This window comes from Psittacula echo, assembly GCF_963264785.1.
Source record: "Psittacula echo genome assembly, chromosome: 2".
NCBI classification, from domain to species: Eukaryota; Metazoa; Chordata; class Aves; order Psittaciformes; family Psittacidae; genus Psittacula; species Psittacula echo.
The window spans coordinates 121777951-121796074 of NC_137737.1; the positions used below are offsets into that span (position 1 = coordinate 121777951).

An 18124-nucleotide genomic window follows, 5' to 3' on the forward strand; every position below is an offset into this window, starting at 1 on the left:
AAGAGTTTAACTCAATTCAAGTTTTACATGAATATGTGTCAGAAACCTATATAGTTGCTACTCTGTCTCTTTTCATGATGGAGTTATACGCACATACAGTGGTTGGTATCTGTCATTAAGCCATGATGAGAAATTCAACAGGTTTTAGACTCATGATCAGAATGAAGGTTACATTCATGTAATGGCAGTGATTACGTTAGCTGTACCAGGGAGGTCCAGCTTGTGCAGGCTGTGATCAAACTTAGGCAGGCCTGACTCAGCTTTAAATGAGTTATCTTTAGTACTGTGACATTAAAGAGGTAGATAGAAGGAAATTGGCTGAATATTTATGCAGCTCCTACAAAGCTTACCTAAGCTTAAGTTTGCATCTGCTGTCTTTGCTGTCTCTTTGGAGGAAAGAACATCTTGAATTGTTTATTCCTTCTCTCAGCTTTTCTGTGTTCATACAGTCCTGTCTGGTTTTAAGGTTTCTGACATTTTAGGTCACTTCCAATCCCAAGACTGTCCTTGAGAAGAATCCCTTTTCTAGCCTACATGGGCTCAGCCATTTTATTATTACTCCAGTAAAGCTGTTTATGAGAGAATGACTACTCTCCCTGGAAGCATTTTCTCTTTCCTGCTTAGCTCTTTAACTCCTTTAGAGACTCCTTCAACTTAACTCCATCCACTCTGGTAGAGAACTTATATGCATATTTGCAGTACAGCTGCCTTCCTACCTAAGTCACAAGAGGCTCTTACCAAATGACTTTTCGTATTTTGTTAATTCCAGTCACCTATTGCAATAACAACATCTGGGACTCTAGAGAGTTCAGAAAGCTTTTTGACACATTCTTGATGTTTCAGAACAAAGGAGTAAGCCATGGGTTGTCATCTATAATTAGCTGAGGTGGCCCAGAAGAACATCTTCAAATCTAAATATACATTTTGTCATCATCTACAGGGGATTGTCATGGATTCATTCAGGGTATGTAAGTAAAAATGGATGTTTTATGAATGTAACCTGGGTACATGTGATAAAGGATATGCAACTTTAATTTGATACAAGTGTTTTAATTCCCCAAATGGAAGCACTAGGCTAATAGGGAAATCTAGTTTTATTAACTCACTTCAAAACCAAACACAGTTCCTCTCCAAATCAAAATCTGGCTTCTCTCAAGCTCAAGACATTTCTGCCAGTTTTGGCAGAAATTATGTGAGAGCATCTCTCAGTTTTTGCACTGCTGAATGTAAAGCTTCACAAGATTTAGCCTCAAATTGAATTCATGGCATTAACTTAAATATAGTTTGTTCTACATTTGCAGCTGCAGTAGGTAGTTGGTTTCCTTGCTGGATGAGAATATGGTTGGATTTGTGTTCTTATCAGATTAGACAATTGTTTTATAAATATATGTATTCACTTACCAGATACTCTGATACATCACATACTTGCACATACATAATTTTATTTATGATTTCTTGAAAATTTCTGACTACATTATAATAACTCCAGAAACAATGAAATACCAAGTTATCACACAAGCATGAAGTACATGCTGTAAAAGCCATACATTATAGTTTTCCCAGCTACGAATTCTAATGTTTAACAGAAAAAAGTAAAAGCTGTAGATGCATGTCATCATTCTGGGGTTATTCATTGCTGTTTTAAGGGAAATATTGCCAAATGCCTTGTAGCACTCCAAGAGGTAGAAGAAAAAAAAAATAATAAAATCATGCATCAAACATAACCATATTTTTTATTTATTCTTCCTCTGATCCTTTCACTGAGAACAGCCTAAACTGTTTTATGAAACTCCAAAACATCTGCATGGACTGGGGCTAGGTACAATATAGGAATCTGTTGTCTGAAAAAGTAGAAACCAGGTGTGTTTCTGCAAGCAGCAGAAGGGATGCTGCTCTCCTTACGTGCAATACCTAACTGATTAAAGCACTGACCAGGAGAAAAGACAGTTCAGTCATCTACTCCATCAAGAGATATTCAGAACTGTGTTTCCAAAAGAAATGTCCTAAACCCCAGCAGCTGCTTATTTCAAGGAGAAGAGAGCCAGGATAAGGTGTTTCCCCACATCTGAAGCTTGGCTACTGTGCAGAAAAGAATTTGGGATTCACTGGGCTACAGAAAACAAAGTGTGGAGAGAGCACACCTGCATGTCAACATTTACTTAGGAGTGAGGAAAGGCACGACCTGGGAGAGATTTGTTTTGTTTTGGTTTGGTTTTTTTGGTTTTTTTTTGCCTTTTTATACATTAGGCAAATACACACATTCATGAATGAACTTTTTCATGTATATTCACTGCAGCCTTAAGAGACTCAGATTCCTTAGGCTGTTCAATTGTATCACAATATAGGCAGTCTAATAGATATTCTCTGTGCCTGGAAACTCTTTGGTTACAAATTGCTGTGCTAATGGCATTAAGGCTATGCCAGTCTTACTAGATATGACCTTTAGTTTTTTTATGAAACGTAATTGCAAGGTGATGGGCTAGGAAAGGTATGCCTGACATATGCTGAAAGCAATTTTGCATATCCAAAGGATCTGCACTGTCCACAAAACTGAAAAATGTCCAATGCTTTTGCTGCAATGTCAAGTGAGGACACCGCTTTGGCTTAGATAGAACATCAGAATTTTGAAATACCCTTGAATATTTTGAATTTGAATAATATCCTCCTTGCTGAGAGGTTTTTAGCTTCAGCCATAGCTGCTAAAATATGTCTGCACGAAACTTGAAATTGTGTCACTACAGAGAGAAAATTAAAGATTCATTTAACCAGAGAGAACAAAACAGGAAAGAAATTTTCTTTGTACTAGTCAAACAGTTAAGCTTGTACTGCTAACATACATATATGTATCAGTTATATGCACATATATATTATGCATGCTAAATACACAATATGCATATATCATTATATAAATTCACATAGTTGCACATATATAATATATGAAAGTACATTTACACATCTATATCCATATTAAATGCATATATTTAAAAGATGCAGCAAAAACTCTCATGTCAGCCAGAAAAAGGGCTGGTTAAGCTAGAAAAAGTGCTTGTTTTATGAAAAAGTAAAATTGCAATTCACAGCACTTTACGTAATGTTGTACAAATTACCAGATACCAGAGACTGCATTTCTGGACCTGAATAGTACTAAAAGTTGCAACTAAGGGCAAATATAAAGACACTTGTTTACAACGCAAAGGCTTAGTCAGTACTATAAGCAATATGGCAAACTGCATAGCAGAAGATATAATGCTTTGTAATGTGATTTTTACTTCACATATCAATTCCTACACACATGAACAAACTTGAGAACAGCCCCATTAATTTCAATCACTATGAAAAAGGAGAAAACACAGGAAATAACCTGATAAATTAAATGTGGATTAATCCATAACTGACATTTAGACAATCATATGTTTACCTTATTTACTGGGTGGTAACCCTATATTAAGCATATGAAATGATATACAGAGTGCAATATGAAATATAAAACATATCATGTGAGAAAATCATTAATATTGTATTAAAGCATTTTTGGAAAAGGTATGTTACTTTTGGCATGTCTTAACTTTTGAGAACGAGGTCTTTGAATCTTAAGATTAATTTTCTCTAAAAGCAGATTTTATGGATGATAATGTAACACATGGACTCCAAACAGTCTTAATAATGTGTTATATGTATTTCTTTATGCTTACATTCTTTGTCTACACTACAACTGTTCTGGTGCCACATAAATATTTAATAATGATAATTTAGAATATGCTGATATAATATTACATCTAGGTATTTTACATCCTTATTCCAAAATGGACTTGCTTTAGTTACATGACTGCTCTGTTGGATTTGTGAGTGTGCTCATGAAGAGTAAGCAATTAGTACTCAGCTTCATTACACTTATATTTTGATACTTTCTACACTAGAGGAAAATAATTACATTATGGGCAGAATTTAAACAATTGCTTGAAAGTTAAGAAAATGCTTCAGTGCTTTTCTAACAGCAATTTTTTCCCTTTCAAAAAAATAAAATTTTTTTATATATATTTATATATTTATTTTTCTATAAGCTATATATAGTGTTATGTAACAGTCCATGATGTGCTGAATTAATGACATCCAAGTCATTTTCACAAGTGAAAAACTGGCTTCATGCATTTCTTCAAAGCCTATTGGAATATTTTGAGCTTTTTCGACCTATCTTTTGCCAAAAAGCAGGCTATTTCAAAAAAGTCTATTTGTGTGCACACGGTACCCTTTCTGAAGGCAATGAGTATTTCTAGTACCAAACAGCCCCAAGACAGAAATTAAAGGTACCTTGTAAATCACTTTAAATGCATTAGCCTTTATGAGGATCTAAGAAATTAAATTGCATAAAACACAACTCCCCAAAATGAATAAGGTAACATCCATATTTCAGGCTGTTAAATCTGGCACAAACATTGGCTGAATACTAAGATAATGCAGAAATATACATGAAAGGTCCTTTTATGGCTAATCCTACAGTCTTCCCTGATAACATATACAAATTAATATAACATCAGAAAAGTATCGTGCAAGATCCCAAAGACATTTTAAACAAACAAAAAGTTCTACTCATGTCATATATTCTAGTCCTTCACACTGCCATCTTTACCTCTAAAATTACTTTTATTTATGCAAGAACAAAACATATTTTAATTTGTTTTGACAGACCCAAACCAAGTGATTCTAACTGGTGTGATTGTAACTGGTACGATTCTGAAGTTTCTCAGTTGATTTTTCACATTGACACAATGCAGTAATTTCACATTCTTCTGCATATTTTAAGGTCTACTACAAATTTTAAAGGTCTATTTCAAAATTAGGGGCACTAAGAATGTTTATATAAAATATTTATAAAATTGCTACTAGCTGTGTACTGCGGATCCTCTGGTGTGTATAAGAGTATAAGAGCCTTATGGTGACCTATGCTGTGCTCACACAAATTGCCTGCTGGATGTAAAATGGAATTTCACATTTTCTTATGAAAATTTGCTATGTGAGATGAGCTAGACATTTTTATGCATTGTGATTACAAGGTAAAAAGCAGTAATTTAAAAAAACCCAACAAAACCAAACCCAGGTATGATATATTTTGCTCCCTTACAGGTGGAACAGCAACCACCTGGCATGGCATGTTTATTTTGAGGTCTTTTTACCATTATATCTTCTTCCTCTGTTGAACTGCAGTGATACTCCCAGCCTGATAAAGTGCTGTCTCTCTGACCAGAAGGGTAAGGATATCTTTTCATGGAGAGATCACTGTGTTTATTGAACATCTGCACCCTAAACCCAAGTTTAAGGTAAGAACAAACAACACTATTTGTGCTAAATACTATGGTGCTCAGCACCATATAAATGCTGAAAATGGTTTGCAATATGTCACTATATATATATATGTGTGTATGTATATGCATTATATGTTACCTTGGATACAAGGCTTGCTCTGTAGGCAGCTAACTGCTTCAGATATTCCTTCTTGGCAGCTTCAGTTTTCTTTTTGTATACCTAAAAACAAAGAGCGTCACATTGGTAAATTAATCTGGCTTTGTTTTTATATATTACCGGTGTGTCTCATGAATCTTCATGAAGTCTTTCTAAGTAAACAGCCTTTCCTCCTCATATTGCTTGAAGAGTGAAACAATAAGCATCAAATATTTTAAAGAAAACATTGTTCCAACTGTGAAACACCCTTTAACTACCCAGCAGTACTGAAAAAACGATACCCTTCATAGCATCTCAGGTTTTATTGTTCAAAGTGAAGCACCAAGCATGCTTTCAAATGCGACCTTTAGGGATGGGGGAAAGCAGGCGTAAGCCTTTCTACTGGTTCCCACTAGTGAGATGAGTTAAAACCTTCCGGGAAAGATAAGAATGTGCAGAAAGACATCTGAGCTAAATGAAGGTGAAGATCAAGGCACCACATAGATCAGCCAAGAGGCTTTCTCCCTTCCACAGATGAACTGTTGGGGGCAGTCAAAGAAGCTTCATGGAGCTGCTTAGGATAATAAATGTAAGTCATTATTCCAGTTTGATCCCATATCGGTCTAATTAACTTTTTGGGAGTATGGATCTGTTTCTGCACATTTCTCTCAACTCACCAAATTATTTTAAATGCGGCATGTGCACAATCTCATAATAGATTAAAATGCTTGGAGAATCACTTCAATTTTACACAAATTTCAACATCAAAGATTATCTGGAGGGTTAGGCACGACCTCATAGCACTACAGTAACATGATGTTAGAAGAATATAAGTAGATTTAGGGTTGAAAGTTCTCATGAGGAGAACCAGTTCCTTACACATGAAGTCTAGCTAATGACTTGCTGTTAGTCATGTCAGTGACAGATCTGGGAGCAAGTCAGCCTTCCTCTTTGCAAATATTACCATGAGTTTCTCAATACTTCATATTTTTTCTGAAAGGGTAGATTTAGGAGTCATGCAAACATCTTGGTGTCATGTAACTAAGAAGGATTGACTCCCAGCTTTACTTGTTGCAGAGAAAAGCTTAAAAAACATATAAATGGAAGGTTTAAAAGTGAGGGAAACAAATAAATGGACAGAAAATTTACTTTTTTATTTCTGTTATATTTCACAATTTTTAAGTCACAGACCAGAGGATAACTCATGTTTTCATGGACATTTGGGATTCATGGTACTACACAAAACGGAACAGTAGCTTCGAGTCTCTGCTGTCCCCTTCTACAGCTAAGTGCAGCTGTGGAAAGCCTGCATGAGGAGAGTAGAGGCTATACACCTTATCCCTTCCATTCCACACTATCTGGTTAACAGAGCTATTGATTCAAAGGTAAAAGATAGACAACACTATTTATGACAATTTTGGGGTATTCTACTTATTTCCACAGCTGAAAAACACACATGAACATCTACTCCCCAGAAGGATAAACTTTATGCAACTTTAAAGTGATCTCTTTTGACCTTCCAACGCTCCAGTAAAACCAGCAGTCTTGTAATGGAGAGGACCTTGCAGCAGACACGCAGAGGACAATACAGTTGCAGGCTACAAAGTGGAAGTGGTACTGTCAGGCTGGAAGGATCTAATACAACACCATTTTTGTAAAAAATGTGCTCATGAAATGTTCTTTTGTTTCACTGAGGATTTGCTTTCAGAGACAGAACAAACTGCAGATATGGCTGCCTAAAAGGATTAAAGATTTTGCTTCCCAGGGCAGCAAAGGATCATAATGGAAACAGAGAAGTCTTAGGCATTTAAAATTGTAAATATAAAGACAGAGAAGAACAAAGATTGGTTTTAGCTGTGCAACTGTATCTGTGCACCTTTGTAATTTCTCCAGATTAAGATAAATATATAGGGTTGACTGATCTCCTGTTGTTTTGCAAAAAAATGGTAGCAATTTGCTTTTTAAGTTGTAATCGCTTGTGATTATTAGGGAAATGTACTGTTTGTTTTGAAAATGAATAAAAAATTAGGCAACAATCTGTTCCTAGCTGCTAAAATGAATTTAGCTTGACCTACAGAACAAAGACTAAGTTATATTGCTTTGTATATTGCTATACCTCTGCATCATTCTGATAGCAAGTTTAAAAAACATAGCTGAACAAAGAATTTTACACAGAACAATGATCTTCAAAAGATCATGTATCTACTGCCTCTGCGCTAGATTTTTACACAAATATAAAAAATAAACACTCCTGCTGTGCTCTTACAGTCACAGCATATTGAAAGAGTCTTCTGGGACCTGACTTTTCCCTCACATAGTCATATTGCGCAAGGTTAACTCAATAATATGAAGCTAACAACAATTCTGTAAATCTCCATCTAAACCATCACTACTTCAGTGGAACATCATCATACAGCCATTATTAATTATTTCCTACCTATACATCTACCATGTTCTGTGTACACATTGTCTTGCCCTCTTTCCTTGAATCTTGTGAGCCAATAATAATCACATGAACACCATGTCTTCAATGGTAATATAAACATTAACCATGAAATAGAAGGTATTACACTAAAAAAAGTCCTTAAATGGATGGCAAAAGGTTTTTGATAACCCCAGCCTGATTTGAGTATTGTGTGCAGTTCTGGTGTCCTCAACATAAAAAGGACATGGAACTGTCGGAACAAGTCCAGAGGAGGGGCATGAGGATGATCAGGGGCTGGAGCACCTCCCGTATGAAGAGAAGCTGAGAAAGTTGGGGCTGTTCAGCCTGGAGAACAGAAGGCTGCGTGGAGACCTCCTAGCAGCCTTACAGTATCTGAAGGGGGCCTATAAGGATGCTGGGGAAGGACTATTCATTAGGGACTGTAGTGATAGGACAAGGGGTAAAGGGTTCAAACTTAAACAGGGTTTAAGTTTAGATTAGGTAGAAGGAAGAAGTTCTTTACTGTGAGGGTCGTGAAGCACTGGAACAGGTTGCCCAGAGAAGTTGTGAATGCTCCATCCTTGGCGGTGTTCAAGGCGAGGTTAGATGAGGCCTTGGGTGGCATGGTTTAGTGTGAGGTGTCCCTGCCCATGGCAGGGGGGTTGGAACTAGATGATCTCAAGGTCCTTTCCAACCCTAACTATTCTATGATTCTATAATTTGCCAGAATGGTTCCTGCAGGCTGGCTTGTCCAGAGGGTGGTCATCTCACCCCACTTTGTTCTTGTAAGGGCACTGGCATGTCCTCTAAGAACAGCTTGAGCTCTTACATGCTGTTTTCCTTTTGAAGATGCTCACTGCTTAGGTCAACATACAAGTGGTTTAATGATCCTTATGCTAGTTTTGCACGTTCTGATTGGTCCTGGCTTAGCCTAAAACTTAGGGTAAGTTAAGTTCTGCCTGTCTGGGGAGTGCTTAATTTTCACGAGTAACAACAAGGTCTGGCTGTCAATATTTTTCTATGAAGGCAAATGAGCGTGACCCTGGCAGTGGGTATCAGTTCACTGCTTTGTGCTAGACTGGACTTGTACTGGAGGCTTATGAAAGCCGGGCAAGTGAGAAGCGTCCTCAGTATTTGTAGCAGCACCTCAAACAGGTATAAACAAGTCAGCTGCCCCTCCCTACCTCTTTCTTTTCTGCAGCTGTGAGAATTCTTAGCCCTCAGGCTTAAATAGTTTTGTGCTGTAGGAAGTATAACAGAGTTTCATTCTTGCAGTGCTTTTGGGGAGGAAAAAGGTTTGTATTGTCATTCAAGTGTGCTCTACAAAATAGCAGAAGCTCTTATGAGTTTCACGCGTAAGACAGTGCCAAATTATGAAACGAATCATTTCCAATAATAATTTAACATTTTTCCTGTATCAAGAAGCTTGCTTCTGCTCTGTTGCCTATCTATAGTGTATTGTGGGAATATTTAATTTTATTTTTAACCTCTCAGAAATCTCTTATAAGGTCATTTTCCCATCCTCCATCTACCAAGCAACAATTATTAAATAAGTAACTTGACAGGACCATATACTTATGGAATTAAGTCATTTCTATCTTGCTTTAATTCAACTAACACGATAATTGAATGTCAACTTATTGTCATTCAGGCAGTAAAGGCCTATTCTGATTCAGCAGCAGATTTGTTTCCTTACACAATATTTTATTTTCTATATTGTTCCTGTTGTGGAAATTGAATGCTGGCAGAAAAAAACGTAATTTCTGTATATGCAGGGTGGGTCAGTTTAATTTATTCTTGTTCTCGTCAGCATGCTGCAGAAACCCCAAAACAAGAAGATTACATTCATTTGTCTACAAATGGAAGCTGCTGGCATTATTTTCGCACTGTGCTCCACAAATGCAAATTTACACAGCATAATACACAAGTCCTGATTTAATTACATTTCCAAAGTGTACCCAGTAAGGTAGCTACAATTTCCCTTACATTGTTCAGGAAAGCATGCAGCAACATAGAAGACACTTTCCAAAAGAAGTATGAAACTCTCCTTTGTGGCTATATGTAAGATATCATTTGAATTAGGCCACCAGGGAAAATTAATTCCCTGGGCTTTCCCATTTCCCACAGCTTGGTACTGGCACCCTTTGCTCAGATTCCCTGGGCTGTCCACATATGTGGGCTACCAGTGCTATAGCAGCCTACATCAAAGGCTGAAATCTTTTTATTAATAGTGATACACATCCTTAAACTGACTGCCCCAAAGTTTCATTTGGAGATAGGTTATGGGTTTATATGTTTAGACACAAGCACTCACAAATACTAGATTTACCAAATTAAAACCACAGTAGAATATCTGCACTTCTGTTTTACGATGTCTACTTCTCGTCATGTTTTGCTTTATGTAGTTTAACTGCTGCTTAGTTCTTGTCTTCCTGGATCATAAATCATAATATGAAGCTCATCATTGATATCTATATTACTTAAATATACCTGTAATGCCTTAAGCCAAGTTTTTGTTCTGGTTAGTCATCTTTTCCCAATGAACTTCCTCTCAACTCGCTTGTGAAGGATTACCAACACATCACAGCACACTATGCAGCAGGACTCCTACCCCGTCCCATGTGGCTTGCACCCTTCTGCCAGTCATCGTCAGAAGGCCTAAACAGGTACTGCAAACATCCTCAGATTTGAATAGCAGTGCTAATGGAAGAAGGTACCAGTTCCCTTTGATACTAGAGTCTTGGAGACAGTGAGCTAAACTGCTCTTAGGAGAAAAAGAGGCTTTCAGAATTCGTGCCTCATTGTAGTCTGACAAAGCTTTGTGTCTCCTAGCTGACAACGCACATTACAAAGAACCATGCTACTTCCCTGGCTTTGCCTAAATAACTGGTGCAAGGATGAAAGGGGAAGTTTTCAGTTTATCTTGTGACTGTCTCCTTAGAGCTGACACTTGCAAGCAAGTTATATTTGTCTTTTGCAAATGATGTAAAGGTGCCCACATTTGTTTTGATGAAAGTGTTCCATAACCACCCCTCAAAACAGTAGATGCAAAACCAGCAAATCAAAAAGCAACATGACCGATTTTTGCCTTTTGGTCTCCACAGTGTTATTACCTTTGGGAGTGTCATTTTCACAGGCTACAGTTACAGGAATGGCATCTGATAAAATACAGTAGGCTGCAACCCAGAATTAAATTCCACATTCAGATTGTCATTCCTGGCCCTACATACCTAGGCTCATAGAGAAAACTTGTATTTTTTTTCCAAGTGGGAGACATATCTCTAGTTTTAATCTTCTGATTTTGCAGCAAAGGCACCTACAGCTGCACACACTCACTAAAATATGGACAAAGATATTCCCACAGCAGTCAGAAAAAAAACTCCTCAGAATTGCTTAATGGATACTGAAATATGTTACCATTCGATTTTTAATCTAGGTACATACAGTAACAGAAAGAGGCCCAGGGCTAGCTATATGGCTCAGCAGTCTGACTGTGGAGCATGAGAAAGACAGTGATGACATATTATAGGCTTAGGGGAAAGATTTCAGTCTTTCTGGCATGCAGGGGAAAGATCACAGGCCAAATTCAGCTCTAGCACAAACAGTGAGACTCAACAGAGATAACTGGAAATTGCAGCCATTTGCGCCAGGCCTAAATTTGACCTTACAGGCTTGATCTTTTCAGCTTACAGGAGCAGGACTGTACATTTTATCAGAAGCATGTTGGATGAAAGTTGGGTACAAAACAAATGACATTAAATGTAAGATTTATGTGGTGATTGTTTGTACTTGCTGGTAGTGATCCTGAATGGAGCATAACAGTCAGGCTTAAATCCAGTTTTGTACGCAAACGATTTAAAGACAGGTTTCCCATTGAGCTCAAATGTATGGACAAAGGGTGGGAAAGAAGAATGAGTAGAAAATTAAGACTATTATTTATGCATGTTGCTATGGCAGTACTTGGAATCCAGGGTTCTTTTGGGCCAGCTCCTTCAAAGTACAACAAGGTGAAGTGCAGATAAAGTCAACATTCAACTTGGCAGTCATGTGCAGTATTTACCTAGATGCTGTGTCTGCTACATGTAGCAAACAGATATTAGAAATTCACCCTGGGTAGGGGATGTCTGATGTTCCTCATGATTTCAGTGCTCCTGGGAGGCTGCAGGAAGACCCAGGTGGGCTGGTCAGGAGGCCAGTAGAATATAGCCTGTATTACCCTGTACGGAGTAAGATGCAGAGCTCCTGTGGTGACCTACATTACTTCATATTTTTGTGGCAAACAGGAAGGTTTCTCCCCCTGACTGTGGTCCTGCCCAGCTCAGTTCTGGGTGGGAGAGGGAGGTGTCAGATTCCAAAAGTCTGCAGCAAAAATACATTGCAATCAGGGGGTCTGACATTGCTCCCTTCTCAAGTCAGTGGAAGTTAAGGGGTTCAGGGTCTGGTCCTGTGGAATGAGGGCAATATCCTTGGTCTGAGACTATTCAGGGCACATAGAATTGCAGAATCATAGAATGGTTAGGGCTGCAAAGGACCTCAAGATCATCTGGTTCCAACTCCTCTGTCCCTTTGTTGCCCTCCTCTGGACTTGCTCCAGCGCTTCCACGTCCTTATGTTGAGGACACCAGAACTGCACACAGTACTCCAAGTGGGGTCTCACAAGAGAAGAGAGGCAAAGCCCAGCTGCTGGCAGAGGAAGACATCAGGGTGAGCATCAGTTGTTTTAAACTCCTGACGCACTCATCTGGAGCTTCAAAGGGTAGAGATGCAATTTCAATACGGCAATTTGTCCAGAAAAGCACTGGATCTCCCAGACAAGCCTATGGTGCAACAGTGGTAAACCAGACTCTGCTGGTGCAGAGCTGGGAGGGGAGGTGTAAGGTTGCTGTCTGTTGTGTCTATTCCCAAATCCATTTTGTTTGTAATTCACTTCGGCAGTGTGCACAGACAGATGTGCCTTAGCTTCCTATTCTCATTTAAAAAAATAAACCAAAGCTAAATTTAAACCTTATGTGGTTGTTTACCTACTAAACTGAAGGTACATTCTCATCCTCTTGCAAATGTGTTAGTTACTCCTTAGAGATTGCTTCATTAACATGGAGATAATAATTAAAAAAATAATGTCCTTTTTGAACGAGGGACAATAAAGAGATAGATAAACATCTGTATATGAGCATGCATAACAGTGAAAAAACTGTAAATTTATGTTTTTGAAATGTTACTGAAAAAAAACTTGACCTGATGGTCTGTGTATCCTCTGGAGCTATCCTGAACCCGGGGAGGAATAACCCCAGGCACCGGTACAGGCTGGGGGCTGACCTGTTTCAAAGTAGTACTGTAGAAAGGGACCTGGAGGTCCTGGTGGACACCAAGTTGTCCATGAGACAGCAATGTGCCCTTGTGGTGAAGAAGGCCAATGGTGTACTGGGCTTCATTAGGAAGAGCACTACCAGCAGGTTGAGGGAGGTGATCCTCCCTCTCTACTCAGCCCTGGTGAGGCTGAGGGAGCTGGGGCTGTTCAGCCTAAAGAAAAGACTCAGGGTGGGGCTCTGATCAACGTGTTTAAGTATCTGAAGGGAGGGTGTCAAGAGGATGAGTCCAGACTCTTCTTGGTGGTGCCAGGCAATTGGACCAGAGGCAACAGATAAAACTAAAACAAAGGAAGTTCCACCTCAACATGAGGAAGAAATTCTTTACTGTGAGGATGACAGAGCACTGGAATAGGTTGCCCAGAGAAGTTTTGGAGTCTCCTTCCTTGGAGATATTCAAGAGTCATCTGGACTAAATCCTGAGAAGTGTGCACTAAGTCACCCTGCCTGAGAAGGGAGGTTGGACTAGATGACCCTCATTGGTCTCTTCCAATCTCAAACATTCTGTGATTTCAGCAGCCACAATGCAGTGCCCTGATCTGTGTGATGTCCTGACACCAGGCACAACACACGCATGGCCACACAATAGGAACACGATGGCTCTTCCATCCTTGGGAAGAGCTCATTTGTCATGGCAAATGACAAGACAACAACACAGCATAGCACCCAGGGAGAAGGGGCTAGGTTAGGTGTCCCCATTGGACAGGCAGGGCCAAGGTCTCATGAAACACTGATCTGGGATCCATCTGACTTTTGATGTCTCGGGTCATGAGAGAAACTTTGGAGACACAGTGTTGGCCAACATTACTTGTAAACCCCCTCCTGATCTACCTGATATATCCCAGCACTGGATAATGTGCTGCTCCCTTCTAAAACTTTCCTGTGATCGAAAGAGAAACTTGTAAAACATACTTTGTTATTTTTCATATACAAATCAGTTTGGGTTATTTTTAGTGACCAAAATAGAAACCCACGAGAGCTTGTGGGCTATAGCAAAAATGGTAAGAGCACCACAAATGTTGACACTAATGCACGTAGACTGCAATTTACTTAAGTATCGGTAACATACAATCCAAGTTCCATCAGATGTTAAAGAATAAACTTCAGCTTTTATCTAGCGGGTCTTTGAGCACCAATGAGGAGTAAATGATTTGATTTTGTGAGCTCCGAGGATTTGTCAGCTGCCTCATAAGTATCATTCTGGCTCTTCATATTCCTGCTGCTTCTAATTTAGCAGGACAGGCTCATAATTGAAGCAAATTAACTATTTACACTTGCCACTTCTACCAGGGGAAGAGGACACATCAGCAGGAAAGAATGAGTGGGAAATTAAATTCTTCCCACTTGTGTCAGATCTGCCCTTATATAAACACATTAACAGTAATTTCATGAGGCGTAAAACATAGGAATAAATACTGAGGGATAAAATAATGAGGTGTTGTTATAGAGCTGAACTGTTGTAGCTAATATTACTGTGTATGAATTATGCAGCCTGAAAGAAGGCATATGTTACAGCACTCTGTTGTTTCACTTGCTTCTTCTGATTGTCAAGTTTTGGTTCCCCTAGGTGAATCCATCCTTCTTCCAGCTGTAAGGCCAGTACAACATTTAAGTAAACACACAGAAACACATACACACTCATATACATGTATGCACACTAAGCTGTTCATATGAGGCCAAATTCATTCATGCTAGAATTCCAGTTAAGTCACTGAAGTTACACTAAAGATTAATTTTGTTGAATGTTGAGTAGACATTCAATTCCTTTTTTAGAATAATAGCACATTTATTAAGGTCTTTGGCTGAAGTTTTAAAGTTACACTAATTTAAACAAGAACAGTTTGTTTGCAATTTGCCACATCTATTACAGCTTTACTAGGACTCCAATTAGAAACTTAAGGTTCATTTAGTACACACACATCTGGTACTGATTTAAAATTACTTTCCTTTTTCATCTAAGGACAGAAAATGACCTAAGTAGCCTTTTTACCCAATTTGAACCAGTGTTCTGTCTGAAAACCACAGACTTGACCATTTAGCATGCTGAACCCTCTTTCCTGGTGGCTATTTTTCTCCCCTTTCCAGTAAAAATGTGTGCAAAGGGCAAAAATCTACATAAATAAGCTATAAAACTGGGATGCACAGAAGTATAGTACTGACTAAGGAGAAAGCAGTGTTTGTGATTGTGAGAGAAGAACTAGAAAAGCCATTGAAAATATCCCTGTGCTCCAGCTACAGGACTGAGGAGAATCTAATTCAACATACTACTGCTATAGCTGCTTTCCATTCACAGGTTTCATAATCTGAACAGTTTTATCATGTGTAATTATTGTACCCAATTCAGAATTTGGGAAGAAACTATGACAACTAAAGTTCCTTTAATCTCTAGATGCCTCTGTGTAGATAGGCTTGGACAAACGAACACAGGCACACACCAGCATTGTTTGCAAATGGCCCTAGTACACTCAGAAATAAATGGGAACTGTTATTACATATGACCCAAAAATGCAAATGTCTTCATTTGGTAAAATGAGAATGGAAGTACTCGTATCTGCTTTAACCTAATAAATTGCAATATTCTCATGCTAAGAGAATTGGTCTCATTTATTTTAACTATCCCCTAATTTCAGCAAGGCACCCACCATTATCTAGTTCATAATAACATTTCTTTCACTGTCATTCAAATCCTATTTTCTCAAACAACATTTTCCTAGTTTCTTCACAGTTTGAAAAACATGTGGTTCTTGCACAAACCCTTTCAAGCTACAGTCTAATATGTCAGGTTATCAAAACTTTGTTACAAAGGCTTGGCCATACATATACTGCCCTTAGGTTGCTACTGTATTGAGTTTCAATACCTCTATATATATTCTGTGGTCAATCTTCAGAAATAAACAAGAAGAATTCTATGCATTTCAGAAAAAAATGGCTCAGGTTGTAGGAACAAAGATTTCATTTTGGCATAAAAATATGAAGTTATTCTTCTTTCTCAATAGCAGCATTATGTTCTACTTCCTGATTCATTTGTATTTACTATTTAAATAGCAAAATGAGTTCCAATTCAGCAAACATAATTTGGAAACATAATTCTCTTTAGATTCCAGAATAAGTATTTGCTCCCAAAACGTAAAAGCCAGAAGCCGTGTGATAATTGAATCCTTCTGAGCAAGTATAATTCATCAATAAAGTATTCCTCTAATGATGTTATTGTTTCTTTACTTAACTATTTTTGAATTTCTGAAGCTTCTTCAGTGCCCAATTCCAAATGCTACAGCAATCATTTGTATTTTTAGAGTCCAATTTTCCTTCCAGAGACATAGATTTCATCACAGTTACTAATGCTCTGGATCTGAAAAATTAGGCCTTTAAAATACAGACTATCTAGTCAGTTAAGATGTCTTGTAATCATTACTTTGTACTGTTAGATCCCGAATGGAATAAAGAATTGGTTTAAATTTATTCTAGAAAATAGGATTGCCTTTTTTTTTTTTTTTTTTTTTTTTTTTTTTTTTATTAGGGACTACCTTTTATTGGTTTTGTACAGAGCTAGATTAGAAAGGGCCTGGGCCTGGAGTTTTAACAATGTGGTTAATAGATAATAATGAACAGGCAAAATGAATCAAAGAGCAACAAAGATATGCTAACCCAAATTCCTGGAATAATTGGCTTAAAAATCTAGTTGCAGACATTTTTTCAAGCATATCTCATGAGGATTCCATAATATCATTTTCCTGTGTTCTAACTTAAATTAAGAACAACAGAGATAGATGTGGAAAATAAATTTTGTTCTGCTGTTCTAGTGTAGGACTTATTCAATTATTGCTTTCAACCACGAATAGGAAATCCAAGTTAAAGCTGGAAATTAAGGGGTTTATGAACTTTTCTTAATCAGAATTCTGTGGAAAGACTTCCGTTTTCTGCTGGTACTACTAACATGACAAGCTCAATGGAAATGTGTGTTTTGTAGTCATTTAGGTTTATCTCCATCTTCAACTGTTATTCATGAAATCAAGTTTTCAGTGTTGGAAGTAGAGTAAATATTATGGAAGGAAAAACTGCACCACTGTAACAGCCACAAATTAAGGGTCATTAAGGGAAATGGTGGAGAAAACCAAGCACAAGATCTGCTAAATAAATAAGTTTTGCTTGGTGTTATCACTAGAGAGCCATAAGATTAAGTATAGAGACAGACTCTTGAGCAGTTCAGGTCTCTGCCTTTAACCATTTCAGGAAAATCTCACAGGTAAGCAAGGTGTCTAAGATGCAGATCCAACTACTTGAAGCATTCCTGAGGTGTGTGTTTGGATGTCCAGATTTCAACATGGGGAGTGATTCAGTGATTCTAGGCAAGAATCTTTCTTTGCCTATAGGTAAAGAAAGGGACATGATTAAGCCAGATACCACAGTCTACAGTTTCTCTCTTGGCTTTGGTCAGATGTCCTAGCCAAACACAGGAGGGGAAGAAGGCTTCTTGCACTTTTGGGCAGTCTGCTGAGCAGATTCTGCTGTGACTCAGCACTGCCCCTCCTGCTGGCTGACAGGCACATGGGACAAGGAGGAATGGCATCCAAACCTCTTGCTTGTAAACTTAACCAAAAGCGTAGTCTGTATTTTTTTCAGAGACTTTTTGTGACATCATCAGAGTCCCAAAAAATAATGTTTGGCTATGATAGAACTGCTGTCATAGGTCTGGGAAGGACTGTGAAGGTCTAAACAGTCTGTCAGATCAAGGCCATAATCTTGGCATTTGCTGGACATATTATAAAGGGAGAAAAGACAATAGAAAATAACTTTAATGTGCCAGGTGAAGTGACTTTTCTGGTCCCTGCATTCAGAAAGCAACCCTTCCTCCAGCTAAACCTTCCAAACACTGACCTCATTCAATGGTGGATACTAG

At 38.2% G+C, this 18124-nt stretch overlaps 1 protein-coding gene across 1 annotated transcript in view; it reads right to left on the reverse strand.

Annotated features, from left to right (window-relative positions):
• The window catches only part of TOX (thymocyte selection associated high mobility group box), a gene marked incomplete at its 3' end in the record, with an annotated part of 227982 nt that overhangs the window by 16472 nt on the left and 193386 nt on the right, over positions 1–18124 (reverse strand). Inside the window, exon 6 of the mRNA XM_080639674.1 lies at positions 5440–5520. Within this exon, the coding sequence (XP_080495800.1) occupies positions 5440–5520 (81 nt within the window). The remainder of the gene's footprint in view (positions 1–5439; positions 5521–18124) is intronic.